The sequence below is a fragment of the Erinaceus europaeus genome, chromosome 21, assembly GCF_950295315.1.
Source record: "Erinaceus europaeus chromosome 21, mEriEur2.1, whole genome shotgun sequence".
Lineage (NCBI taxonomy): Eukaryota > Metazoa > Chordata > Mammalia > Eulipotyphla > Erinaceidae > Erinaceus > Erinaceus europaeus.
This window is the reverse complement of record NC_080182.1, coordinates 37,823,245-37,850,480: the sequence shown is the minus strand read 5'-3', so window position 1 is coordinate 37,850,480 and position 27,236 is coordinate 37,823,245. Positions and strand designations below refer to the sequence as shown.

The window sequence follows — 27,236 nt, the reverse complement described above, 5'->3', positions numbered from 1 at the left end:
AAATTAAATCTAGAGTAAGGAGTCTCTATAATAATAGAAAGAAGGTCCAGGAGCAAGAAATAAAGACATAATAACTGAACACTTAATAACATGTGATGTGTGTAGGTTACTGTGAATGCGAGATTAGATCCGATTCTTGATCATTTCAGCAGTCAATCAGTTACTTAATAAAATACTATTTTGGCACCATTTACTAAGAATGAATTACTCCCTGTATATGTTTAAAATTCAGTAGACTCTTTACATCGTAATACCTTCTGTAGAAGGACTGTATATTTAGCCAGATCAAATGTAAGAGAAAACCTTGAGTCTCATCACAAGCTGTTAAAGCTGTTATTTTGTACTAGGTGACACCCCGTTTAACATCGACCATATTGTTAATAGTGATGGGGTTTTATTGAATTAATGAGACTGTTATCATGTAGTAGAATGTCTTGCTGAGTTAATTGAAACTGCAGAGATTATATAAATGGTATTAATGAACTTTGACTGCCTGATGCCTCAGCTTTAATAAAGACTGCTTGGTGGGCTAAATGAACACAGGCAGATAAAAGAACAGGTTCAATTTTGTTGAGCCTACAGGCTGTTGATGAAGAAAAGTTTGTTACCTTTATTTCAACTGGCATGAGTTTGAAGTGCAGTGACTACTAATGATTCAACAGGGATACAGGCTTTAAGGAAGCAGAAATGCTGACACCATAGATGGGTGAAAAACACACATTTGGGGCCCGAGAATTTAATATATTCTAGTATTTCTCATTATATACAAATGAAAAGTATGTCCAATTTCCAGTATAGTGCATTCATGATGGAAATCCAGCCTACTGGGTTTATGGTCATCCTATCTAGAGAGGTCTCTTTCCCATTCGAAATATCTTTGTGCTTGCCATTTGTTAGTAATCGGGTCTTACTAGTGTTGAGAAGGCAAAACCAACCAGTCTTTTCCAAGTTTATTTGTGAAAACATCCCGAGTTTAGTTGGACGTCAACACTGAATTTGTAAAAGGTTGTCTTCTTGCTATTCGAATGACTCAATTACCATCATACAAAGATCACCCTTATTTGTTCATGTGAATTTTGAAATTTGAGTTAGTGTCACCTATTTTCTTTTTTCACATTATAATTCAACTTCACTCCATATGTATAATGGTAGGTGTTTTATTTATCCAGCCACTCTGTTTTAGGCTATAACTGCACGTTTTGATAATATACCACACCACACTTACCACCAGATTTCTAGTATCATTCACCAGTACAAAATTGACCCCTTCTACCTGTTTCTTTAACTACCCTTTTGTTTCCCCTCTGATTTTCCAACTTCACCTCAAAATTTTTAAGCATATTTCACAACATTTTATTAGATTCTGTCTGAGTTTCTGTCATATTCTGTTTAGCTATGTCCTCTTCAAGTTTTGTTTCATAAGGAGATGCTTACCTAAGAAGATTTAAAGGTAGCATAGCTATTGTATAAATTGTTAATTGTTAAAATACCAGTAAGTCCTAATTCAAGACTAGTGCTAACTTAAAATTAATTCTGATATAGTTTACTATGTTGTGATGACTTGATTCCTAAGAAAAGCATAAAGCTATTAGTCTCTGCAGAAGACTGCGTAACTGTCACTCTGAGAAAGTGTTTTCCAACTCTTCCATAAAAATACATAATTTCTCTGCTTCTCTACCATAAAAATATGTATTTTATCTGCTTCCATATTTTATTTTTATTTCCTGTAAAAACAGTATTTTATCTTGTCTTTTCATGAAAAGTCATCTGTATTTACTAAACAAAAGGATAATTTAATCATGCTCATCTGAAGAAAGAAACAACATATATTTTATATCTTAACTTGCTAAAATATTTTTATGTTTAAGAGTAGATTAATCTCAGTAGCAAGTTGTGTACCTACTGTGTAGTATTTTACTTCTACCATAATAGTAAATAATTAGGGGGATTTTCTAATGCTTTTTAAAGGCAACTTAGTAATTACTACTGCTCCATTTTACTTCTGTGCTTATTTCTATGACCCACTAGTAAATACCAATAGCATGGAAAAAATTGGCAGAACCATCAAAACACTTTGAAAAGTTACCTGGTATTTCTATGATACAAAGATACAGGGGAAATGTACATATAGTATTCTTCTGACTAAATACACTAAACATTTTTCTATGAAAACTTTTTTCTGTCAAATCTGTTAAAGGTTGTTCCTTTTATTATCCAGCATTTCCAGTTAGCTGACTTCAGCTCTTCTTAAATCTACAGACATCCTAATTTTGAGTCATTATATAATGAAAACATTGGGTATAATTTCCTTAGGTCTACAGCTCTGAGTTGCCCTTCTTGCTGCAGATCTTTATACTGTAGCTCATGATTATAATTTGCATAAGTGAAATTCATATTTATGAGTACAGATCTTGAAGCAACTGACAGGTGCAAGGTTGTCTACCATGCCAATTTATTGTTTGTTATGTCATTTAAAAGAGAACTGCTCTCCATGTTTTAAAGAATATGTGCTGTGTTGAATTGGAATCAAATCCTAAAAGCAGATAAAATTTCATGTTGTAGCTTTTCACTTTTATGCTTTTCTGTGTCACACGGTAATGTTGATGACAAACATCAATAGCTTCTGTCCACTAGTGGTATGTAAACATTTGCACTTACTGTTTCTCCCCATCTTCTGTTCCAGGGCATGCATGAGCTCTTAGCGCCTATAGTCTTTACTCTCCACTGTGACCACCAAGCTTTTCTTCATGCCAGTGAGTCTGCACAGCCAAGGCAAGTATTTATATGAACTCCATTTGTTTTTTCAGTTTGCTGTAATCCTTTTCACCTCAAAGTCTCATGAACTGAGGGTATTTTGTAAATTGCATATTTGATTTTGTTTCACGTGGCTGCTATAAGTCCCACTTATTAGTTCAATCCTAGTTAAGTTTTGGGGCAAGTTTGTAATCATAAATATCTCTAAAGACGATTGTTAAGTTTTTACCATACCCAAGGGCAGTCTGGGAGGTGGGGCAGTGGTAGGCATTGGACAGTTAAGCATGAGGTCCCAGATATGATCCCTGGCATCATATGTGCCAGCCTGATACTTTTGTTCTCTCTCCTTTTCTTTCTTTCTCTCACATAAATAAGTAAATAATTTTTAACAATCGATGTCAAAGAAAGATAATTGTGGAGAGGACATTTTTATAATGGCAGAGTGTTAATGACTGATAATATTCATTTATACTGTCTTCAATGACCCAGATATATTATGCTATAATGACCCTGTTGATCACAAGCTCTCTGCAAACCTTATCTGTGAGATACTTTGTCCTCCGTAAGTTTGAACTCAATTCAGTCTGCAGATATGAAGACAGTACCACAAAGGATCATCTAAATATATAAATAAATTTAAAAGGCCTGTGTTTTGAGAAACATTTATTCATTGTTTTCAGGAAATAACTTTAGTTACTTAGTAGATGTATTTTCATTTTATTGGGATAATTGTTTATAGTACAGTTGTTGGCATAGACATATGAGAAAGTGCTCAGATACTTAATATCAGATAAAGGCAAATAAAGACAAGAACAAGATGCCACTTTACAACTTTGAGAATATCATATATTGGAAAAGACAGAAACAATAACCGTTGGCAAGGATCTGGTGGAAAAGGAACACATCTATACTGTTGGTAGGAATGTGACTCAGAGCAGCCTACAGATTTTCAGAACACTAGAAATGGATTTACCATACGACCCAGCAGTTCATCTGGGGATTCTTCCAAAGGAAACACAAACACCTATCCAAAGAAATGTAGGTACACCTAAAGTTGACGGTAGCACAGTTCATAATAGCACAAACTTGGAAGCAACCCAAATGTACAAGGGCAGATGAGTGGCTAAAAGTTGTGGCCAATGTATTTTCTGAGACAGGAGCCCTACACCATAGAAACATCTTCAGAATGGAAATCTGTGGGTTATAAACCTTTATCAGAAGTATTATACTGTCCATCTAGATGTAGATAATGAAAAATATAAAATATTTCATGTACCTATCTGCATGATCTTTATTGATCCGCTAGCTTACTAGACATATAATTGGAGCTTTTCCTAAAATATGATTGCCTAATACAGAGTACTGGTTTTTTTTTTAGTTTCTCCAATTTTACTAAGTTTATTGAATATGACTAGAATACATGTGTCTTAATTGCCTTAACTTAATTTATTCTAAGATATAATAAAGATATAGTTACTATCAAAGCAACACGGGAAGCCTTGCAATAGATAAAATTTGGACTCTCAAGCATGAGGTCCCAAGTTTGATCCCTGGCATCACACGTTCCAGAGTGGTGTTCTTTCTCTCTCTCTCTCTCTCTCTCTCTCTCTCTCTCTCTCTCTCTCTCTTTTCCCCACCTCCTCTCCCTCTCATAATAAATCTTTTGAAAAATTAGTGCCTTGTCTTTATGTCTGTTTTTTTTTAAAAAGATATATGCTGAACATATTTCACAAGAAAGTATAGATGATTAAAATATTTTTAAATTTATTTTTTATTTAAGAAAGGATAAATTAACAAAACCATAGGGTAGGAGGGGTACAACTCCACACAGCTCCCACCACCCAATCTCCATAACCCACGCCCTCCCCTGATAGCTTTCCCATTCTCTATCCCTCCGGGAGCATGGACCCAGGGTCCTTGTGGGTTGCAGAAGGTGGAAGGTGGAATTGCTTCCCCGCTGAACATGGTCGTTGACTGGTCGGTCCATACTCCCAGTCTGCCTCTCTCTTTCCCTAGTAGGATGGGTCTCTGGGGAAGCAGAGCTCCAGGACACATTGGTGGGGTCTTCAGTCCAGGGAAGCCTGGCCGTCATCCTGATGGCATCTGGAACCTGGTGGCTGAAAAGAGAGTTGATATACAAAGCCAAACAAATTGTTGAGCAATCATGGACCCAAAGGTTGGAATAGTGGAGAGGAAGTGTTGGGGGGGGGGGGCGATACTCACTGCAAACTCTAGTGTACTTCTGCTTTCAGGTATATATTTTGCACTAGTTTATGGATACGTGTGAACATATGCTCTCTCTCACAGAAACTGGTGTATATCTAGGTTTTGGGACTTTGTTAGAAAGTGATCCACCTGGGATGGAATTAGAGAATACTATGAAAGGAAAGGTCTCACCCGAGTAGTGAAGCTGAAGGGTTGTCATTCCTCATCTAAAGTCTCTGGACACAGTCTGAGCTGAAGCGTGTTGAGGTGGCAATCATTGTGTTGATTAGGTTGCGATCGGCAGATGCAATATTATTTGATATGGATTGGGAGAGGCATACGGGAAAGTGGGCCCTATCCTAAGGTTCCAGGACTGGGGGAAGTAGAGGCTCTATAGTGGAGATGTGAGGTTCCTGCTGTCTTAGGGTTCAAAAAGACAATAGATAGTTAATGTTATCATCACATTATTTGGTAATTGGGTTAACTTTGAAAAGTCCTTTTGTTAGGGTTTGCTGTATAGTACCCAGTATCTTGTATATAGCTGTGCCATTGGTTGCCTCTGATCTACTTGGTCTAGGCTTTTGAGAGAATCCGCATATCAAATAAAGCTATCAAGAACAATGAACTCACCTTCTCTGACCCATCTTGGACAGAGCTAGAAGGAATTATGTTAAGTGAGCTAAGTCAGAAAGATAAAGATGAGTATGGGATGATCCCACTTATCAACAGAAGTTGAGAAAGAAGATCTGAAAGGGAAACTAAAAGCAGGATCTGACTAAATTGAAAGTAGGGCACCAAAGTAAAAACCCTGTGGTGAGGGGTAGACATGCAGCTTCCTGGGCCGGTGGGGGTGGGAGTGGGTGGGTGGGATGGGACACAGTCTTCTGGTGGTGGGATTGGTGTTTATGTACACTCTTAGCAAAGTGTAGTCATATAAATCACTAGTTAATTAATATGAGGGGGAAAATTAATTGTATGTCTCGAAGTTTTTAAAACACAGACTGAGTTTTTTTTAATATATAGGCTGTGTATTTGATTAAAATATTTTTTATGAGTAGATCATAATGGTTAAGCTCTTTCACTCCTTTGAAGGTAAAACCAGCACTGAATTAATTGATGTTAAATATAGTAAAGAATAGTTAAATGTAGTAAATTAAAATCCAATAAAAGAAAATCATGTTTTGTTGCTCTACAAATGACTAGTTTAAATATGTACTTTGGTTTGTTATGTTTTGGCCAGTAACGATAAAGTATGGCATGATCAATTTAGATCAGGCACATTGCAAGAACTATATTCTCCCATTCTATGTATTTTATTTGATATAATTAATTACATTATTGTGATATAGATGATGCAATCAGTGTGCTTTTTTATCTTCGTATATTGAAAAGATTTCATCTGTTAGTAGATTTGCTCTCTTTATTGAAAACTATTTTTATTTGCATGTTATGTGAAAATTGGCATGTGAGTAACTTGTATATCTCCTTTTGTTAAAAAATTAATTTCACTTCTTTTTTCTAAGTGAGGAAATGAAAGCTCTCTTGAACCCCGAGTATCTGGAACATGATGCCTAGTAAGTTCAATGCCTTTTTGTAATTTTTATCTTTCATCATCTTTAATGAAGATTTCACACTAGCATTTTATTATTATTTTTTAATTTTTTAGTGCAATGTTCTCACAGCTCATGGAAACTGCTGAGCCTTGGTTTTCTACTTTTGAACATGATGGTCAAAAGGTAAATATAGTACAAATCTTTTCTTTTCTATATATTTGAGGGATCAATTTTCCAGTAATACCATTAAATCGAAGAATAAAAGTCATCATTATTATAAGAAATTAAATTTTAAAGTGCCCGTTGAGTTAGACTGTAGTTGGAACTAAATCAGACCTATGGTAATATTGGCAGATAAGCAGTGTTAATAGGTGTTTTCATATAAACAAATACATTTTGCATATATATGTATTTTACCCATGCAATAGAATCTCTTAAAATAAAAGTTAGAAGTTTTATTAGCTATAATTTACCTGTTCCTTCCTAGTGAATTGATATTATTGAATTACATAAACTATCAAATTGGTTTTTATTTTATATCAGTATATAATTAACAGTCAGCCTCACTTTCATTAATCCTTACTCTCTTAGCTTTATATTTTAACTTTAATTTTCTTGTAAAAGTAAAATATCATAAACTTCATGTCTTAAGTGCACATTGTTTCATTATAGCTCAGATTGTGCAGCTCTCCCCATTATCTGACTCTAAGACTTTGACAGAAGACCTCTCACACATCAGCAGCCTTTTCCAGCCCCCCACTACTAGTCGTTGTATCTTACGGCTTGACCTATTGTGGACATTTCCTCCAAGTAGAATCCTATGAGACATGTTCTTCTGTGACTGACTCTAAATTATATTATTTTCTTTTCAAATTATCATAATTTTTCAATATTTATCTCTGTTGAAGCCTCCAATTCACATTGTCTAGATTTTAGCCACACATTTTAGGGTCTTCATTAAGGGATGGGGAGGGGAGGGAGACAGTGTAATGGTTAATGCAGAGTCTTAGAAGCCAGAACCAAGCTAGGCTTTGGTCTTTCTCTATATGTCTTTTTATCTATGTCTCTGTAATTAAAATAAAATTAATAAAGTGCTTTGTTAAAAAAAAGGAATGACTACAAAGGCCAAGGGATGGGGGTGCTGGGTGTAGGAGGGTGCAGAGACAGGATCCAAAGATATGAATGTCTAGCTATAAAAGGCCATGTGGAAATAACGCACAGTATAGTGACTGTAATTAGTAGTACTACTGTGTTGCATGTTCTGAAAAGATACTGAAAGTACAGTAGATCTTCAAAGTTCTCATCAGGAGCTGCGTGGTGGCACACCTGGTAGAGCATGCATATTACCTTGAGAGCAAGGGTCCAAGGTTCAAGCCACTTATGCCCACTTGTATGTAGGGGGAGTGGTTCCAGTGATGAAGCAGGGCTGCAGGTGCCTCACTTTCTCTCTGTCTCCCAATTCCTTCTCAGTTTCTCTTTGTTCCATAATGATGATGATGATGATGATGATGATGATGATGATGATGATGATGATAATGGTTGCCAGAAGCACAGGATTTGTCCCTAATGGCAGGAGGCCTCAGCATTGATGGGGGGAAAAAATGTTATGATAAGGAAAAAATATCACAACTTTTATGAGAGATGTTAGGTAGGCTTAATGTGCTATTTTTGCAATATACACAAATAATAATATCATTTTCATAATCATGACTAATACAATATTAAGACAAGTATACATTAATAGTAATAGAAAACCTACATGACCACCATAAACATACAGATGTTAAATTGACATTTCAGAGGAAAATTTATACTTAAAAATTTTTTTTTCTTTTTTCTTTTTTTTTCATTTATTCATAAAAAGGAAACACTGACAAAACCATAGGATAAAAGGGGTACCACTCCACACAATTCCCACCACCAGAACTCCATATCCCATCCCCACCCCTGATAGCTTTCCTATTCTTTATCCCTCTGGGAATATGGACCCAAGGTCATTGTGGGATGCAGAAGGCAGATGTTCTGGCTCTGTAATTGCTTCCCCACTGAACATGGGCGTTGACAGGTAGATCCATACTCCCAGCCTGCCTCTCTCTTTCCCTAGTGGGGCGGGGTTCTGTAGATAGCTAGTAGGCATATTTTACTTATATTCCAAAGGGCCTTTGGCTATACTAGTTTTTGTTTTCCCCTGAGCTTGAAATCGTATATGCCGGTGGATCCAAGTTATTGTCTGGGGAGATGATGTCATGGCAGGGAGATGATGTCATGCCTGGGAAAAGGACCAGAAAGCTGAATCAGGGAAGAGAGTAGCTCCCTAATATGGGGAAGGTGTGTAAATATTGTTGACTTGTAAACCCCATCGATTTGATATGATCTGGGGCCCATATTCAGCTGAGAAGCCTGGGTGACCTCTGCATCTGTATAGATCTGAGCTCACGTTCTGTGGTCATGAGTAGGAATGTTTCAAGCTACCCCAGTATTAGGACTCATCTTCCTCAGGTGTGGCATAAAGTTTGTTGTCCAGCCTCCCTTCAGAGGATGGAACATTTCTACTGTTGTTGATCTAAGTTGAGGCTAATGGGGTCACAAAGGGGTCTATTGTGTTGTTCCTGATAGAGTTGACCAGTAACAATGGAGAGAGGGATTTATTCGAGGTCTACGCCCATCATGTCTGTTTGGGAGGGTCATCACTGGGACTTGGTGCTTGCACATCAATTCACTGCTCCCAAGACTCTTTTTCCCATTTATTTTATAGTACTGAGAGAAATTGAGGGAGGGGGGATAAAAAAGAGAGATGGTGGTAGGGAGATGAAGGGAAGAGAGAGAGAAGGGTGTCTTGTGGGGAAGGAGAGAAGGAAGCTGGGGGAAGGAAGACCTGTAACATTTGCTTCACATTTGTGAAGCTTCTTCCCCTCTGCATGTGGTGACCAGGATCTTGAACATGGGTAACGTGTGCCCAGCCAGGTGTGCCACCACCCGGCCCCTGTACTTTTTTGAAAGGGAAATATACCTTACAATTAACACAAAATTTAAAAAATAATTTCAACTTAATATTCATTGGGAAAAATTTTAACAAAAATGAAAATCTTCTCTGATTAAAGTATCCTAGGATGTAAATGAGATAGTAAATATAACAAAACCAGAAAATTTGTGTGCTGTTTTTGTATTAAATGGCCACGTTACAGAGGCTCCCCCCTTTTTGCTGTCTATACAGATTAACACAAGGTGACTGAGTCACTAGATCTGTATGGTTCATGTCCTGTGCACATGGAGGAACTAGGGCAGACACTGCAGTATAAAGGGCTACTCTGCTTGGTAAAACGAGATTATGCAGGAAAGACAGATGAAGCCTCCTCCAGGAAGCTTTCCTAATACAAGCAAATGTCCCTCTTATTCTGTGTAGGCCCTGGAAATCTAATTAGTCTGTGCTTTGCAGTAGTGTAAGTTCTTTTGTTTCTGATAGTTTCCGCCTCCCAGCTAAGAGAACAAGAGCTTCAATATCTTTATCTTTGTGCCACCAAGTCTGGCCCAGTAATGAAAAGGGGATAGTATTTCCAGATATTTCAAAAGTTAGGAGGCAGAGAAGCAAAAAAGTGTAGTGTGGTAGCAGAGAAGACAATGAAATAGCACTTTAATCATTTTTTATTTATTTTGAAGGTTTTTTTTTTTTTTATTTACGAGAGCGAGGGAGAATGAGAGGCCAAAGCACCACTCAACTCTAGTATTTGGTAGGACCATAGGTTGAACTTGACACCTTTAGGACTCAAACATGGAATCCTATGCTTAACTTCTTAACTATCTCTACAGCCTCAAAACTCAAGTTATACATGTAAGCTTCTTATTGGAAGCATTGAGGAGAGGACATTTTGGTTTAAAGCATGTTATCTGCAGGGTTTCTGGAAATACAGCAAGAGCAGAGTCTAGCCAGATAAAATGAGGCCTTTAGGACCTATGAAAGAATGTGACTTAGATAATAAAAAATAAAAAATTAATTAAAAAATACTAGTTAGTAGGGGAAAAGGGACCTCAATTCGGGTTATGAGAGTAAGACTTTTAAAGAGGAGATAGGTAAGAGTCCTATGAATATTCTGAGGAACTCAAATTAGCAAGCTCTGTGTTCTTCTTGGAATATGGGTCTAGGTGGGCATGGTGAAAAGATGAACGTGTTTTTGAGCAGATATGAATCTGCTGAACCCTTTTGGCTCTGTAAGATTCCTTGCCAACTTTTGAATATGCAGAGATACTTGAGAGTCTTAGGTTATGAATCCAGACTCGGAAATCCTTGGAAAATAGGTATTGGTTAAAGCACTGTCTGTGAATGAAATCACTAAGTTTAGAGTAAAGCTGAAATCAGAAAAAGCATTTGTGAAATGGAAATGCGAATTTAATGTTGAAAAGTTAACTGAGTACAGATGGTAGACAACCATGAGAAAGAAATGCTCTAAATCCCAGTGTTGGGATTATTTATAACGTCAAGAGCTCACAGGAAAACGGTCTTCATTTATAATTTTCCAGGTTTAAGTTTTATGGTATAGGACATAAATTTTCAGATGGCCCAGAAAATGGCTTGAAAATGGCTTTAGCCTGTCACTTCTTTCTCTCTCTCTCTCTCTCATCTCTTTTTCTCTCATATAGCAAGTAAATCAAGCCTTAAATACAGTTTTCTACCTAGGGACTATGATTAGACAGTCTGGTTACATCAAAATAATTCATGTTCTTTTTTTTCCATGTTTCTTAGGGGAAAGAAACACTGATGACTCCCATCCCTTTTGCAAGACCACAGGACTTGGGGCCAACAATTGCTATTGTAACTAAAGTTAACCAGATCCAGGATCACCTCCTAAAGAAGCATGACATTGAGCTGTACATGCATCTGAATAGACTAGAAATCGCACCACAGATCTATGGGCTGTAAGTATTACAGTTTATGATGTATGGTGGTTTCTTAATGTCTCAGGTGCATAATAGTAAGCAAGAACTAATACGGTTCAACTTTTTTTTTATCTCTTTGTGGCCTATACATTAGATCTGTGCTCATTACTTTCTTGTATGGCATTGATATTTCTTGGGAATTACTTATTTATTAGACATAAAGAAATTATTATACTATGTCTAATATAAAGCCATACCTCAAATCCAGATAGTCAAATCCATTGTAAAATCATAAAGAATGGCTCCTTTGAAAAAAGTTGTTAAAAATTTCAAAATGGTAAAAGCAGGTTTGTAAGATTATTCTAAGACATGCAGAATCACGTTAAGTTGTACACACTTAAAGCCATTACTGAACCCAACTAAGTCTAAGAAATGTCCCCATTCTTGCCATATTATTGTGTTGCCATCTTTCTGCTCTGTCTTCAGAATTACATTTGTAATTAGAAGTATCTCTCACCGTGAATATAATGCCTTGGTCTTCTCTACTCACTTCACTTCTATAACATGGCATGATGTACCAGGAGAAAAGGGGAGAGTGAAACTGTGTGTGTGTGTGTGTGTGTGTGTGTGTGCGCGCGTGCGTGCGCGTTTGTGCACGTGTGTGTGTGTAGTTTCACTCCATAGTTTTTAATGTAAGTATCCAAACTATAAATATTGATTTTAGTATATATATTATTAGTTTTATATTGCTATAGACAACAAAATGATTCTGTTCAAACAATAGAATATTGATACTGGATGCTTAACATTTCTTTCATTGATGCCTCCCATAATCTCCATTTCTCATTAGGTACAACACAAAAAATTGAAACTACTGATATTAACTGTTCAATAAATGTATTTGAATCACATAGTATTCAGACAATTCAAACTTTTAGTACAAGAGCAGGGACCATTATTTAACACGAAGAAACAAGTGTGTTTTCTTTATATTCTCATGTTGTACAGTATTTCACTATTAAATATATTTAACTGTCTTCTCCAGAAGTGCAAAGATGTGATGAATAGATCATGTCTCCTGCTCTAATGATTCTTGTTTTTATTTTTGTGCTTAAATTTTGCTTCGTCGTTGGGAGAATCGCCATCACCCCCATTTAAAATGGGAAAATTGTGGGTTGCATAAGTACTTAGCAGCCCTTTTACCAATGAATTATCATTTGTACTTATAACTTTAGGTAATATATTTATACTTATAGATTCAGATTTTTCAGAAGCCGGGCGGTAGCGTAGCGGGTTAAGCGCACATGGCACAGAGCGCAAGGACCGGAATAAGGATCCCGGTTTGAGCCCCCAGCTCCCCACCTGCAGGGGAGTCGCTTCACAGGAGGTGAGGCAGGTCTGCAGGTGTCTGTCTTTCTCTCCCCCTCTCAGACTTCCCCTCCTCTCTCCATTTCTCTCTGTCCTCTCCAACAAGAACGACAGCAATAGCAACAACAACAACGATAAACAAGGGCAACAAAAGGAGAAAAAAAAATTAAATAAAAAAAAGATTCATATTTTTCTAAAATGACTGGTGGCTAGGTTAGTAGCTAAATTCTATAGTATTATCACTGTACACTCAAATATAAAAGCTCATTGTTCGACTTCAAGATTTGTTTGCTAAAATTTAGATATTGCTCTTAAATATTGGGGAAAAAATTAATGTTGGCCATATTTATCATTTCCTTGAAATTCTGTATTGTCTGTTACTTCTTTGCCTGAGCTGGTGATTTCATTGAAGTGCTGGTGGTATGGGCTTGGGAACAATAATGTCTAGCCATAGTTTCTTTTTCAGACATTAGTTCCCACCAACTTTCTCTTTACCATGATTTATAAAGCTGCTTTGGCATTCAACCATTATTTCCCAGTGAAATTCCCTGACCAAAAACATAATTAGTCTGAGTGCTTTTAAGTATAAATCTTTGAAGAAACTTCTTCATAATTTGCTCTGTACTACATTTTATAATGCAAGGATTTTGCTTATTTCACTCAATATATTGTGTCACGTTATGTCACATTACATTATGTTATATTTTATATTATATGTTTAACATATAAAAAAGCCTGTGTGGTTGAATTTACCTATGTGTATGTACTATCTCGAGTTGTATTACTCATCTGTTTATTCCCTACTGGTAACTGCTGAATTCTTTGAGACAAAAAAGTAATCTGACTATAGTTTTATATAGTAGTTAGAAGCACAGGCTTTGAAATGAAACAAATTTCTGTAACCATCTTAAATCTTGGTTTCTTCATCTGTGAAAAGATGATTAAATGTAATGGTATCTTTTTCATATGGGCACCATAGGGTAACCATGGGTACTGAATCACAATGTTAAGAAAATATCATAGTGTTCTATAGGTAGAAATATTCAATGTTTGACAATCCCTTTGCTCTTGTCAACTGTTACTTTTACTTAATTAGAATATCATGATCATGTGGTTTATGAAAACTTCCAGCTCTGGCTCTAGCTTGCTCTAGTTCACTGAGAGCTTGCTCTAGTTCACTGTAGCCTATGAAAGTTCTAGTTAATTGAAAATATAACTGTTCTTTAAGCCTGTGCTTCCAAAGCACATAGAAGTTGATAATTGACTTTTAGAAACAGATGATATTGTTTTGACATAATAATCTTATTATTTTGAGCCTAGTGTTACAGTTTTTGTATGTCGTGGGTATGAAATGTTCTGTTTTCACTATATAACCACTTCTTCTAGCGTTTGCCCTTCTTCCGTAGCCAGTCAACAGCGTCATGTTGAGCCTAATGTAAAGTTTCGAGACCTCCTTTGAATCTGGAGAGCTGGCAGTCGTTGACTATGTGGGTCATAGTCTGTCTGGAGCCGCAGGGGCAGTTCGGGTCGTCTCTGGCTCCCCAGCGATGGAACATGGCGCACCGGCCATGGCCTGTTGGATAGCGATTGAGGAGGGCCCGATCATAACGTGCTAGGTCAAAGCCGGGTTGACGCCTGCAGGGGTCTGTGATGAGGTGTTTGTTCTTGACCTCAGCTGACTGCCAACTCTGTTTCCAAGAGACTGGAACAGAGAAGTTCAGTGTAGGCGTAGGGGACCAGATTGGGTGACGAGACGTCAAGCGTTGGACAGGGTGGGCGAAGATATCCGCGTATATTGGCAGGTCCGGTCGAGCGTAGACGTGGGAAATGAACTTAGATGATGCCGCATCCCGATGAATATCTGGCGGGGCGATGTTGCTAAGAACTGGCAGCCATGGAACCGGGTGGAACGGATGGTTCCAGAAATTATCCTCATGGAGGAATATAATTTGGAATCGACCAAGTGGACATGGGGGCTACGGAACCATACTGGGGCACAGTATTCTGCAGTGGAATAGCATAATGCCAGAGTTGATGATCGCAGTGTGGAAGCGCTCGCGCCCCATGAGGAGCTGGCCAGTCTGGCAATGATGTTATTCCTCGTGCCCACCTTTGCTGCAGTTTTTATGAGATGTTTGTGAAATGACAGAGTGCGATCGAGAGTAACGCCAAGATAGACTGGCTGGGCTTCATGCCGGATTCTCGTATCGCCAAGCTGCACATTAAGCTCACGCGAGGCCGAGGCATGGTGTAGATGGAAAACAGATGATACCGTTTTTTGCAGTGCTAGGGATTAGTCGCCATTTTTTACAGTAATCAGATATCAGAGACATGTCTTTCGTGAGTGTTTCCTCAAGGATGTCGAACTTGGATGCCTGAGTTGCACAGCAGATGTCATCGGCGTAGATGAACTTCCTTGAAGAAGTTTCCGGGAGGTCATTGATGTAAATATTAAATAGCGTAGGAGCCAGAACAGAGCCCTGGGGGAGGCCACTTGAGACAAGTCTCCATCTGCTAGACTTGTCACCCAGATGCACCCGGAATCATTGCTGAGGTTATTGCCTATTTCTTTTGGGAAGGAAGTTTTTGATTTAGGTGTAGATTCAGTATTGGTATTTGAAAATAATTAGCTTACAGTTTGACTAAATCATCACCAAGTGGTCAAATATAATCGATTTCAGTTAGTAAATACTGCTCTTCAGAGTTTGATATCAAAACCCATAATTGCATTATCTGACACGTGCTTTCGCATGTGGAGTGTGTTGACAGAGTTTTGACTTTCAAATAAAACAAGTATTTCTTTTTTTCACACTCTTAAAATTGTATTTACGTTAAAATTCTAATATAATTACATGGTTTACAATTCAAAGGGTATATAAGGGTGGATGGTGAAAAGAATATATGGCAAGAAAGGCACATGTGAGCAGAGGTTCAGGAGTTGGTCACACTGGGAGTGGGGGGATCCATTTATGCAGAAGATGCTTAAAGCCTAGGCTCTGTGATGCATTTTCTCTCTGTGACCAATGGTTGAATAACCACTCTATGCCTCGGTTTCCCCATCTGCAAGACAATTATTTCTTATAAACTAAAATATTTGAAGAAAATAAAAAATCAATATTATGGATAGTGTTATGAGTGTCATTTTTTCCATGCTAATGAAAAAATGTTATATCAACAATTTATGTGGAATTGAAATTAAATAAGTACGTAATACATACTGAGAAAGTATTAGCAAAAAACTGTACCTTCTGCTGAGTCCAAGTTTTAATTTTTCCCACTATTGAGCAAGTGCATTGAAATTTTCCTAAATCAGCTTCTTAATATGGCTATAATCATCAGCAAGGAAATTTTGCAGTTACTCCACTTAAATTTTTCTTGAAAATAAACGTGGCATAAAAAAGAAAATATATATGTGGAGTTCTGATGTAGCAGATGTTCCATATGTAAACATGTCTGTAGTACTTTGCTAATAATTCACTTAACAAACTTAGAATTAATGGCTAGTGTAAATTATTAATTGCACTGGCTAAAGTCATTCCAAATTAGCTTAATTTTAAATTGATTAATGATGCCTATCTTGAAGTATTGCGATAGCCATATTTACCCTCTTGATTGTTATATAGTAACATGCTATTATTTTATATATTTGAAGTCATCCTCTCCTAAATAATTATAGCTGATTTTTCAGTTAGAAAATGTCAGATTGGGGGAGGTAGGCAGTGGCGCACAGGGTTAAGTGCACATAGTAGAAAATGTCAAATCAGCTGTTAGTAAGGTCAAACAATGTTAACCTGCAATTAAATGCTCAATTATTCATAAGCGATAATAGAAAGTAACAGTTCCGATACGTAATTTTTCACTGTATTTATTTGTTCTTTTTATGAGTCCAAAGGACTCAGATATAAAGAAATATAAAAACATAGCAGTTTCAAATATAAAGCTTCACTATTATTTCCACTTCTTGTGATTCCATTACTGAAAAATTGAAGTTTAAAATTAACAATTTTGTTAGACCACAGTAAAAGTATTTTATTATCACTCTTAAATTTATTGGACCTGTGCACTTCTGACTATATTTTAAACTTTGATGTAAATCAAATACATAACAAGCATCTGTGGGACATGCAATTAATGTCACTTTTGAGAAAAGACCCTTAGAACACACGTGGGCTGTGACTTTTTAAAATTATGAACTCTTTATAACACTCATGGGATAAATTTCATGTCCCTGAAATGCTTATTATAAACCTTCCATCTCTCTTCCCTTGTTCTGTATTATCTATCAGTTGTTTTTTGTAGTTTTATACTCATTTAATTGGAGGGGTATTCTGGGTTATTGATAATATGCTCAATTTTGTGATATATTAAAATATCCCAATATATTGATGTCCCAGTATTGATTCTAACACATAACACACAGTGGTATTCTAACACAGTGTAATTATATATGACTGCTAAGTTTTTTTAATCTACATTTGAGATATATATATATATATATTCCTATCTATACTATGTATTTAATAAAAAAATAAATTCTGGAGGCTGGGCAATTTCATACATGGAAGAATGCACATATTGTCAGGTGCAAGGACCCGGGTTTGAGTCCCTTCTCCCCATCTGCAAGATGGAAGCTTCAAGAGTGCTGGAGCACTACTGTAATTGAAGTCTGTCTGTCTCTCCCTTTTTCTTTTGGTCTCTCTCTACTTCTCTATATATCTAGAAAAAGAGAACGAAAGAGAGATATAGGGAGAGAGAAGGAAAGGAGGAAAGGATGGAAGAAAGAAAAAGAACTGAGAGGGAGAGAGTAGAGGAAGGGGAGGGACTGAGGATGAACAGAGTGGGAAAGGTTGTCAGGAGCTGTGGAGTTAAGACAGGCACCAAACCCCAGCAATGCCCCTGATGGCTAATTAATCAATTCATGCTGAGTCATCATGAAGTCTTAAGTACTCACGTTAAATATTCTCTTAATAGTTTGAGCAAATGACTTTCTTTTTATTCCACAAAGGTGTTTAGGCATGGTGCCTCAACGAAGATTCTTCCCTGTCCCTAGACATTTTTTTCTTTTACTTTCTTCTTTTTTACTTATTCATGATAGAGACAGAAATAGAGAGTGGGACAAAGAGGGAGGGGGAGGAGGAGAGGGAGAGAAAAACCAATCTATGGCAGTGATCACCAGTTGTGAAGATTTCCCTTTCCAGGTGGGGACCAAGGACTTGAACCTGAGTCCTCATGCCTGGTGATGTGTGCACTCTACTGACTACCCCACCACCGACCCCATAATTTCTTATTCTAAATACAACTTGTGATAGAAGTATTGTTTTTTTCAGTGAACTCTGTATCACACATTAAATTTGCAAAACAAAATGAATAGTGAAGATTCAGTAATATCTATTGAATTTACCCCTAGAATTACCACCTCATTGGAACAAATGTCCTTTCCTCTTTTATGTGGCAAATTAAATTATGATTAAGAATTTGGATGGGGGAGCAGGCAGTGTCATCCAGTGTCCAACTGAGTGTTTGTAATCCTTTGAGTGCTCATACTGCTATGTGCAAGAACTCAAGCCCCCAACCCCCACCTTCAGGCGTCTCTGTGTCTCTCCCTCTTTATCTTCCCTCTCCTCTCAGTTTCTCTCTGTCTTTTCAAAAAGGAGGAAAAAGAAAAGAAGGGAGGGAGGGAGGGAGGGAAGGGGGGCACACAGAGCGGTGGATTCTTCACGCAGGCGCTGAGTCTGACTGACAACGCTGGCGATTAAATATATATGTTAAGATGAAGGGCCAGGAGATAGTTCACCCTGTAAAATACACACTTTGCAGAACTCAGGTACCTAGATTTCGAGGCCCTGACACTTCATGGGAGCACCATAGATGGCTGCAGAGAAAGGTACATAAATGGTGGAGCATTGCTGTGTGCCACTCATCTCTTTTGCTCTCCTATTTGGCGCTGGTTCTCTTTTTCTACTTGAAATGAACTGTAAAGGAATTAAAGAGGAAAAGAAAGAAGGAATTAAGTAGAATTAATACTATCATGCATGAGCAAAGCCTTGCTGGAAAGAGGGAGAGGAGGAGGGGGGAGAAATTATTATTGTTGTTATCATTGCATGATTCCAATCTGAGCCAACTTTTCCATTCTTTCCATGTCAGATGGAAAGAGAAAAAGAAGGAAGAAAAACACCCTGTGTCTCGGTGTTCCCATGTGGTTCAGGGTTCAGATCCAGACCTGATTCCTGATAGTTCTGACACTCTTGCAGGTGAGCTATTTCCTGGCCATGAACAGTAAATTCCTTAATACAGTGTTCCCTACCTATTACATTTGTCTGTCCTATGTAGTAACACTGGTAATGGAAGTCTAGTTCCTCTGATCAGTTCTCAAATATGATGATGAGAACTCTCCACCCAGGGAACTACTGCAGTATCCCATGGAAGAAATGGGGACAGAGAACTCTGGTTGTGAGAATGGTGTGGAATTGCCCACAACCCTGTTATCTTACAATGTTGTAAGTCAATGTTAAATCGCTAATAAAAAAAGAAAGAGGGAGAGAAAAAAAAAAAAAAAAGCCTATACCCAGAATAATAGAAGTGTTACCCAGAATTGGTCTGATAGTCTTTCTCTTGGCTCCCCTCCACAGCCTTGGTTTTCTGTGCGTGCGTGCGTGCGTGTGTGTGTGTGCGCGCGCACACGCACGCACATTATTTTATTACTATCTTTATTTGTTGGATAGAGACAGCCATAAATTGAGATGCAAGGGGATAATAGGAAGAGAGAAAGACAGAGAGACATCTACAGTACTGCCTCACCACTCGAGAAGCTTTCTCCCTGCACTCAAGCACTGGGGGGGGGGGGGGGGGGGGCTGGAATCTGGGTCCTTGTACATCGTAACGTGTGCTCAACCAGGTTCGCCACCACCTGGCTGCCTGTGTGCTCTTTCACTCCTTCCTTCTCTTGCTTAACCATTCCTTTCCTTTCTTGGCCCTAATTACATTCCTACCTCTGGATAATCAATGCACTCTGCTGATGTTGGGACATAAAGGCCTAATATATATATATATATATATATATATATATGGAAAGGAAGCCAATGTAACATGGGTAGGATTTTTTTAAATAGGTGCTAGTCAGGCATTTAAATAATTTGTCTGGATTTTACATATTCTCACAGTTTCTTTACTTCACAGTGCTGGCCTGTACCACTCCCAATCCCTTGTTTAAGTCTGTGAAGGTTCTCTATTCCTACTTCACAGATAAATGTTTAGCAACCCCTACTTCCGGAATTAGATTCTAAAAAGATGGAAAACAGCAGGGGAGATATCATATTGGTTATGCAAAAAGACCCTGATGCCTGAGGCTTCCCAAGTCCCAAGTTCAATCCCCTGTACCACCATAAGCCAGAGCTGAGCAGTGCACTTCTTCTTCTAGCGTTTGCCCTTCTTCCGCAGCCAGTCAGCAGCGTCAGGTTGAGCCTGATGTAAAGTTTTGAGACCTCCCTTGAATCTGGAGAGGTGGCAGTCGTTGACTATGTGGGACATAGTCTGTCTGTAGCTGCAGGGGCAGTTTGGGTCGTCTCTGGCTCCCCAGCGATGGAACATAGCGGCGCACCGGCCATGGCCAGTGCACTGGTCTTAAAAAAAAAAAAAAAAAAAAGATGGAAAACCAGCCCACCAAAGCTAGGGCCAGTGCTTCACAGCCAAAGATTCCCCACAGTAGCCTGACTGCTTCCCACTTATATAAAATCCATTTCTCTTTGCTTCCGGTTGCTGTACACACTGTCCTCCTTGGTCAGAAGTTTAACTCATAGGTTACTAAGATTTATGTTTCCATTCTAAGCAAGTATAAGCAGCGCATACCTTTTTTTTTCTAGGGAGATAAGCATTTATTGAGACAAAGCAGGGGTAAAAAAAAAAAAAAAGGAAAGTCCACACCTACTCAAGCCTTTGCCTTCAGGTTCTCACATCCCTATCATTTGCATTTTGCCTTTAGCACCCAGGCAGAGAGGGAAGAAAGGAGGTGGTGCACTTCTGGGATATTTGAAAAGTAGGGGAAGGGCTGCTTTCCCTCCTAGACCTGGAACACTCCCCCTCTGGGAGTGTGGACCAGAATTATTTTGGGAATTCAGAAGGACTTCTGTAACTACTTCCTACTGCTCAGCCCACACTTCCCAGTTGTTTATTCCTAATCTTTCCCTAATAGGTGAGGGCTTTGTAGAGATGAGGTTTCTGTACACTTCCTCATGTGGCCATCTGTCCAGAGAGGCCAGGATGGGGTTGTGATAGCATCTGGAGTTTGATGGCTGAAAGGTGGTGTGGCATATAAATGTTTAGTAAACAAAGGGCCAGGGTCTGGGGAGATAGCATAATGGTTATGCAAAGAAACTCTCATGCCTGAGGCTTTTAAGTCCCAATTTCATTCACCACCTCCCTCATCCCCACTGCCACCACCACTCCCAAAGTTGAGCAATGCTCTGGTAGTAAAGAAAACAAAAAAACAACAAAAGGCTGAATGCAAAAAGTTGGATTAGAGTTAATGTAGGCTGACGAAAGATAGGACTGCGGTTTAGGTATAAATGTTCCTGGGAGTCTAGAACTTCAACAGTCTTTGAGTGAGCTAATTAACATGATGGTGGACTTGAGAAATATCTGCGAGGGAGGATATTAGAATGGAGAATGGGACTTTAGAACTAGGTTAGAGCAGAGAGTGGCACCCATATTGAAAAAAAAGTCACATATATTTAATTAACTGTGTACCACATAGATCTGACCCAGGCCCCATGTCTACTAATATATAACAAGGAGCCTATATGCCACTTATTTGATTTCATTAATTTTATAACTTTTTCAACTTAATGGTTTTTCTCTGTCTTATAGCCAGTATTTTACTCCTACTTATAGTCAGTATTCACTAGTTATTATGAAGCATCTTTTGTATCAAGCATGTACTTTTTGCTTGCATTGTTGGGTAATAGGAGATTTATTAAGAACAGGGAATAGCCTTTTTCAAAGGTAGAATGTAGGTCTGCTTCTAAATTCTGCTTCTCAGACCCCTTCTGTTTCATTGGTTTAATCCCCCCCTGCTTAACACTGTATTCTATTTACATAACCACTGTTAACTAAGCACCGCCCTGCCTGCAGGGCACTGGTTTAATCCCCACTGTTTCGCAGGCTTTTTCCTTCTCCCCACCTCCTATCCTGCGTACATCCTCTTCGGACCTGACACTTCCGCCTCAGGATATATAAGGACAAGATTGTGATTAGAGATAGTTTAGATTGCGCTGTGCTCCACATGAATAAAGACTGAACCACTCAACCATGAGTCCCTGGTCGTCTCTCCCGCCCGTGAAGCTAGCCCGACAGTAGAATAAAAATCAGTTGAAGAATTTTGGGGGTAGAACAGGATACATTTTTGATTAATAAGTGGAAAAGTTCTCTAGGAAACAGTGTTTCACAATAGATGGTTTTGGTTTAAAGAGTCCCTTCACCTCACTCATTCAGCAGAGGCTCAGTGGCTCCCTACTCTAAGGAATGTTGTGGACAGGGTGTTTTATGAATGAAAGATCGGGTAAGATAGCAAATAATGACCCTTCTAATGTTTTGAAGATATCACAAGTGACTAGAATCATTTCCATTGGGGGGAAAAAAAAAATCTGAACTGCTTTGAGGAGATAGCACTACAGTAATTTACAAGGATTATGTGTGAGAGATCCCAGGTATTATCCCTAGACCCTCTAATAGTTACAGCTGAGCAGTACTGTGGTTAATACACAAGCCCCAAATTTTAACCAACAGGTAGCAGTGGTATTCTTTTTTTTAAAATTTCTTTATTGGGGAATTAATATTTTATAGTCAACAGCAAATACAGTAGTTTGTACATGCATATAACATTTCTCAGTTTTCCACATAACAATACAATCCCCACTAGGTCCTCTGTCATCCTTTTTGAACCTCCCCGCCACCCACCCCAGAGTCTTTTACTTTGTTGCAATACTAGAAAAGCAATTGGGAACATACCTTGAGGGTGGCATGAATAGAACAGTGCATTTGAAGGACCACAGGAACTTGATAGATAGAGTAGGGTGGTGACTTCTGTGGCAGCCATAAGAATGACTGAACCAGTGACCTACCATACCTCCTTCTTTTTTATTTATTTTATTATTTAAGAAAGGAGACATTAGCAAAACCATAGAATAAGAGGGGTACAATTCCGCACAATTCCCATAACTCGATCTCCATATCCCATCCCTTTCCCTGATAGCCTTCCCACTCTCTATCCCTCTGGGAGCATGGATCCAGGGTCGTTGTGGGTTGCAGAGGGTGGAAGGTCTGGCTTCTGTAATTGCTTCTGAGCATCAGCTGAATGAGAATCTAGGAGACAATTTGGTAGAGTTCTATAAAAGCATTGGCTTCTAAGAAAACAACTAAATGGAAAATGGTAAAGGAGTGAAATGTTTTTGTCCCTTGGATTGCAAACCACAGTCCAGTTGGCCAGATTTGGATTTGTCAGCTAATGCCCAGCTGGTGAACAGTTCAAAACTATTTTAGGTCATGTGATGCCAGTGTAGCCAATTGGGTGGTTTGGCAGACAACAGCATAGTAAATATCTTTTCAGAGGAATTGTAGCATTCTGCTTTTGTTGCTGTGCATTCTCTGCTTGTCATTATTGATGACAACATGTCCACATTGATGGATAAATTGTGTGTATAAGTCCATACCTGGATATTTATACACAGTTATTATGTACTTTGATTCCTTCTAGGAAACAAAATGGTTGGAATAATCTAGTTAAATCAGTTTCTATGGGGATTTTTTTTTTTTTACTCCTTTTTCATATTTCCTCTAGTTGTAAAAATTACAGTGATTACACATCATAAAGCCTATCTGTAATAAAACGCATCAGCTGGCCAAGGTTTTCATCGCTCACTCAATAATCCATTAATACAGCAACGCTGCCCAGGCATCTTTATAATACCAACTCAGAGGTAATTTTAATCAGCTAGACCAGCTGGTATTTAACAGCAGCTGCTGGAGATGCCACAAATATACTCAATAGCTGACATCTTTATTTGCAGTTTTTCAAGGGGAGAAGAGATTCTCCTGTGGTTCCTCTTATTAAGCATTTAAAAGACGGTGTAAAGTATACAGGGGTTTATACTTAACTGAGAAAGGCAAAGAATTAATGATAAAATAAAGGTGATAGATTCTATCAAGAGGAGAGGTTTCTGAATGAAGATAATTGCTTGAGAGAACAAGAATGCACTGACTTTGGGTGGACTAAGTCGCAGTGTCCCTTTACCACGTAAAGCTCTCATATTCCGAAAGGATGAATGCTATACTCATTGCATGTGTCTTTCGCATCAACTGTGTACCATATCTTCTTTGCTTTATGAGTATATTTTTATTAAATATTGAGTTGATATTTTAAATGAAAAGGATCGTCATTAATATGCACTGTGTAGTAGTAAATATGGAATGCCATCTCTCATTGGTGTGTTCATGACCATGTGTGAGGGAAGAAGCATGGCAACAGGAAGTTAACAGTTACAAACCCATTATAAATAAGAATTTAATTACACTTGGGGGAGCTTGGCTTACAAAGCTCAGAAATCCAGAATGGAGCTATCTGGTAATAAATGCCTGATCTGTTTGCTAAACCTACAGTTCCCATTCCTTTCTTCATCATCTTAAAATACTTTGACAGTCTCCACTGATTAAAAATTGTTAACCAGAGCTGACATTCTGATTTGTACAATATTTTGTTTTTATGTTCTTTAGTTAAAAGCCATATCTTTTAGTTTAAAAAATAAAAGAAATAAAGTATTTAAGGGTATAGTTGGAAAAATAGAATGTTTTAAGCTAGTTTCATAGTCCACATTTGTAAGATGGCTTTACATACCGATAACTGTGTAATGAAAGGTGGTGATGACATAACACAGCGACGGAACTGGTTTTATTTTTGTAGAACATTTCTGTGTTGATTTTTCTAATACTGATTTCTAAGTCAAGTTAAACATGAAATAAATTAATGGTGCTATGGGTCTTGTACCCCCAATTTTATAGAAATAGTTTTGTTTTGTTTTTTAATTTCTTTATTGAGGGATTAATGGTTTACAGTTGATGGTAAAATACAATACTTGGTACATGCATAACATTTCCCAGTTTTCCACATAACAAATAGTTTTTGATTTTGAATCCTGGAGAGAAATCAGACTTTTTCTTATGCTAATAATTATTCCCAAAGATGAAGCATTATAAACCCCTAAAAAAAGTAACATACATTGCATCTTCAAGCGTACTTCTGTACTAAATTTTAGAGGTTAACAAAAGTCGCTGTAATACCATGTCTTCTGCAGGTAGCTTCATTTATCAGTGCCATGGATCCTATCTTCCCATAGCTAAATAATGATCTGTCTTTGTTCGACTATGATTGAGTGCTTAAAATTAAAATCCAGTGGCAGAATGGATTACTGAGATAGCAATTTGAATTTAAAAATTACTTAGCAAGCATTTTTTTCTTGTTATTTGTAGTAAAAACAGTCTGTTTAAGTTTGTTTAGTGTGTTTGACAACAGACAGTTTGATAGATTGCTGGGCACAGTGGTAGGTTGGACTTGAGTGGTATTAGCTCTCAGTGTTTTGATTAATGGTAATTGTTTCAATGAAAAGGCATGTTTTACGTACAACTCATAGTTCTGGAAAACAGAAGTCAACTTGCAGGATCCGTAATTACTGTTCTGAGCTAGAGCTAGCATATAAAAAGGGTAAGAACTTGCTGGAGTGGCACAGTAGGATTTTTTTTTTTTTTTTTGCTTTGTATTGTAGTTACTGTCCTTTGTGTCAGAATATAAATCTTCTGTTACTTATCTTTTGTTCAGTATTTGAAGTTGATTTATGACACATTTCTGTAGCCCATAATTTAGCTTGAATCCTGCACCGAGGTGAAATTTCACCTGTCTCTGTAGTCAGGTGCGCAAGAGAACGCAGAGCAGCTGAGTGTGGTGTGAGGTAGTTTTTTTTCCTCATTTTCCCCGTCTCATCTTGCTCTTCTTCTAAAAGAGTATTAATTTAGGAAACAGTTAGAATGTTTATTTAACACTTAGGTTTCTGATGCCATTTTAGATCAAATATTTTACATATAGTTAATATACACAAACCCAGACAACAATGAAAAGGTACTTTTTATTTGGAGAAAATAGAGCATATTTTCATCAGCTTATAAGGTGTTCAAAGAACACCCATGGGTCTCTTTTATCCTCACGCATAGGTCTGATACATAATGTGAAATAGATATGCATATCTTTCCACAAAGTATGTAATGCCCTTCATAATAGTTAGAAATTTGTGTTAAATAAGTGTCCTTGTCTGTAGCCTAAACTACAAAAAATCTCTTCACATAAAGTCTTGGAAAGAGAGTGGGAGAACAAGCCCTCATCACTGCCTTTATTGAATTTAATAAGATGGTGACAGATTTTGTAGATGGGAGGAAGTTCCAGGGCGTCTTTTTGCTTCTTTTTCTCTTTCTCCCTCCTAAAAACACAAGGTGATGTAGTAAGTGTAGCCTTTAATGATATATTTCATATGAGATAATTTAAGAAACATTGGTGGTTTTTTTTCAGTCTATTTCAGTAATTTCCTATTTTCCCAAGAAAGATAGAATAATATTTTTAAAATAAGAGTCTCCCTAATCGTAACAGGATTATAGTTTTCTATTACTTGTAGAATTTTTATGTAAATATTACCACCTAAGATATGATTTTTAATATAGTTGAGACAATGGGTGGGAGGTAAGATCTGCAGCACACACACAATTTTGTGGTGTTACTTTGTATCCAGAAGTGAGTGATGCTGCTTCAAAGCATTCTGAAATAAAATGTGTTTTGTCAGGTTTTTATTTCAAGCAAAATTAATAAATAGTTGTCTAATGCACACCTAACCCTTTGACACAAAGTAAATGCCATTGGGGGGGGAAATATATATATATATATATATATGTATATATATATACACATACACATATATATATTCCTTTTGGCTAACAGCCATGCGTCACTGTGGCATCTTTTATTGAATGGAACTTTATTTAAGTAGCATAAACTTGTTGGATGGGCTTCAATGAAATGGTGATTTGTTAATGCAAATGTGCAGCGAGTGACTGGTAGTGCATCTGTCTCTTCATCCATAGGCCATTACTGTGCAACGTTAGCACATGAGTGTAAAAAACGAGAGATCATTATATGCAGGTAGTAGATATTCAATCATTTCTGACCTTATGCCTCTGGTGAAATATAAAGAAAGTAGATATAGTAAATGACATTTAATCTGAATAACAAAAAACCAGCTCCTTTTAGTCTCTGTGGCTCAAGCTGCTGGGTGATATGAAGTGACAGCTGTTTGGGATTGATGTCTGTTGGTGGCCCGCTGGGGGAACACCATCACTCTAAGCCTTTCTCACTCTTCCCAGATACTTCCTTAACCCAAATCAGATAGTAAGCCCTGT

At 37.7% G+C, this 27,236-nt stretch overlaps 1 protein-coding gene across 4 annotated transcripts in view; it reads left to right on the top strand.

Moving 5' to 3' along the window:
• TBC1D5 (TBC1 domain family member 5) overlaps window positions 1-27,236 on the top strand; it is a 504,373-nt gene that overhangs the window by 310,647 nt on the left and 166,490 nt on the right. For all 4 annotated transcript variants that reach the window (XM_060180867.1, XM_007529715.3, XM_007529708.3 and 1 more), the window contains 4 exons: window positions 2,684-2,772; window positions 6,483-6,533; window positions 6,626-6,695; window positions 11,251-11,423. In XM_060180867.1, the coding sequence (XP_060036850.1) occupies window positions 2,684-2,772; window positions 6,483-6,533; window positions 6,626-6,695; window positions 11,251-11,423 (383 nt within the window). The remainder of the gene's footprint in view (window positions 1-2,683; window positions 2,773-6,482; window positions 6,534-6,625; window positions 6,696-11,250; window positions 11,424-27,236) is intronic.